Source organism: Terrapene carolina, unplaced genomic scaffold (genome assembly GCF_002925995.2).
Source record: "Terrapene carolina triunguis isolate 2854851 unplaced genomic scaffold, T_m_triunguis-2.0 Scaffold8054, whole genome shotgun sequence".
In the NCBI taxonomy this organism is placed as follows: Eukaryota; Metazoa; Chordata; order Testudines; family Emydidae; genus Terrapene; species Terrapene triunguis.
In genome coordinates this window covers 1-2,438 of record NW_020672405.1, presented here as the reverse complement: position 1 = coordinate 2,438, position 2,438 = coordinate 1, and the positions used below count along the sequence as shown (strand labels likewise).

General features: G+C 43.6%; 1 protein-coding gene across 1 annotated transcript; it reads right to left on the bottom strand.

The window, feature by feature from the left end:
- Positions 1-1,815: 1,815 nt before the first annotated feature.
- On the bottom strand, positions 1,816-2,274 carry LOC112123331 (claw keratin-like). The gene has a single exon (XM_024221971.2). It carries the CDS (start codon positions 2,272-2,274, stop codon positions 1,816-1,818), a length of 459 nt encoding a protein of 152 aa, XP_024077739.1.
- Between the last annotated feature and the right edge of the window lie 164 nt (positions 2,275-2,438).

Below are 2,438 nucleotides of genomic sequence, written 5' to 3'. Positions count from 1 at the left end.
AGGTCACACGGGTGTCAGGTGCAGAAACAGAAGTACAACCCAATAGTTCTGATTCCTCCTACCACAGTTCAAGCTCGAGGTTCATCCCTGTTAGACTCTATTACAAGAGAACATTAGTAACATGTCTTGTTAAATAGTGTGTGCATCCTTGGATCTAAGCATCCACCGTAAATTGTTTCTTCTTTATACTTGAGGACAACACTCTCCAAAGGAATTACAAGTCTGTCAATTTCTCTCTTTTTCTTGAGTGTTAGCATTGCAAATCACAGTACATAATTCAAGCGTCAAAAACTTGCTTTAATGCATAGCACCCATTGGGATGAAGTCACCATCTGCACTGTGTTTTCTACTTCTTCTTTCCTTGGAAACACATTTCTATAATGAGTCATAGTGACCCAATGGTAATGACTTCTTTCAGATATGTGAAACGAGGTACAGGGTGGGACGTCTCTTTAACATAGCCTTCTTCATACATGAGGATAATAATTGTCCAAAGGAATTACAAGTGTGTACATTTCAAGCTTGTTAATGCGCAGTGCAAGAACAAAACTATCAATATTGAATTCAAATGGGAGAAATGTTGGTAACAGATAATTCTAGTCTGCTCAAACGTAGATACCAACCACTAAGCAAGTACCTTTCTTTAATTAGTAGAAAATATTCATCTTCTGGGAACTGAGAGCCATGAAAATGATGAAGAAAATAGTAGAAAATGCAGTCGTGGTATGTGCAGTTCCGGCAATATCAAGCTATGGTGCACCCAGGGGGGTTTATATAAAAATGGTAAATGGTAATATGGAGTGCAGTGAGGAACAGTTTCCTAAAAAAACATGAGATTCTTGTACTGAAGTAATGGTCAGGGTACTAATCTCTTCATATGACTGCTGCAGATGACTTTGGTGTAGTGTAATTTGTCTTTAGGGATGGCCAGTTTTCTTTTCCTTCCGAAAATCTGGGTCGCTATCCAGCAAAGATTAACACAGACACTTTGCACGAACCATGTGATTGGTCTTTTTGAAATTGAAGGAAATATTGACATTTTAAAGTGAAAATCTGTGTAAGTCTTAGCAGGAAAAGGCTTTTTGCTACACGGATAATGCAAGGAAGAACTCCAGGCTGTGCAGAGGGCCTGAATAATGCTTTGAACCACTTTAAGGGCTTTATTCTCCTATCACTCCTTGCCTTCGAAAGTTGCAACTTGAGAAGTGCCTGGTGCTGCCGGCTATACAGGGAGGAATTTCCTCCAGCACGATTTTTAAACAAGGAGGGAGGAACAAGGAAAACCAGATGACCGATATTATGATGCACCATAGTTTTTAATGAGAATGAATTTGCAATGCAGTTATAGAAAGAAATAATACAGAGCAGAAAGGATGCATTTCAAGTATTTCCAAAAGAGCTGGGACCGATCACCCTCTTCCTCGGGATGCATTTGAGGCAAGATGTTCTTTTTCCTTTGCTGCAGGTGCAGAGTTGGACAAACAAATTAAAGTGATAATAAGTACAACTGATGCCTGTCTTAAGGCCCCTGTTTCCCTCACACTGTGGGGCTAGTGCAAACAGCCTGAGTGTAATTCAGAATGAGTCCATATGTGACTAAGAGAATAAGCGCGTGGTTGGGAAAGCATTGGCAGAAAGAGTTTATAAGCATAATATTAGCAATCGGTCTATGAGATAAAGGGGCTGAGCAGACACAGTTCGCATTGAATTCAAGTGGAGCCATGCCTGCCCAGCACTTCTGAAATCTCTGTCTGAATCTCTAGCTTGTTGTTCATTTCCTGGTCTTTCCTTTTCCCATTGATATTCCTGCAGGGTTTAACATGGTGTACAGCTTCCACTCAGGTACCTATGGCAAGATAACCCAGAACCGCATGCTCCCCCGTAACCGTAACCTCCCCCGTAACCTCCTCCGTAACCACACAGTCCACCATAACGGCCCCCGTAACCACCCCCGTAACCACACAATCCCCCGTAACCACCTAATCTCCCATAACCATACAATCCTCCGTAATGGCCTCCATAGCCGTACAATCCCCCGAAACCAAATGAGCCCCCATAGCCGGCTCCGACCACAGGTGCTCCAACGGCTCCCACTTCACTCTGCTGAGGGAAATTGCTGAGAATTGGTCCTGGGATGGTTACAACAACCGGTGATGGTCTGATGACCACTTCAGAGTCAGGGCACTGCCTAACGCATGGCTCGTTGCAGCTGCCAGAAACTGAACTGGGTCGGGCCACCCCGCATTCTGGATAGCACAGGCTGGAGCAAGACATCTTTCTGTGATGGAGGTAAACCTGAAACACACAACAGGGACTAGAGTAAAGAAAAGGTACCAGTGTCAGTGGAAGAAAGGACTCAAACCTCAGTTACTATAGTAGTGAGGTCTACGTGGGGCCCGAGAGAGAGAGGAGGAGTGCACTTAGACCCTATATTCGTG

Coding starts and splice junctions, on each gene's coding strand:
- LOC112123331 (XM_024221971.2), bottom strand. CDS start 2,274: ATGTCTTGCTCCAGCCTGTGCTATCCAGAATGCGGGGTGGCCCGACCC.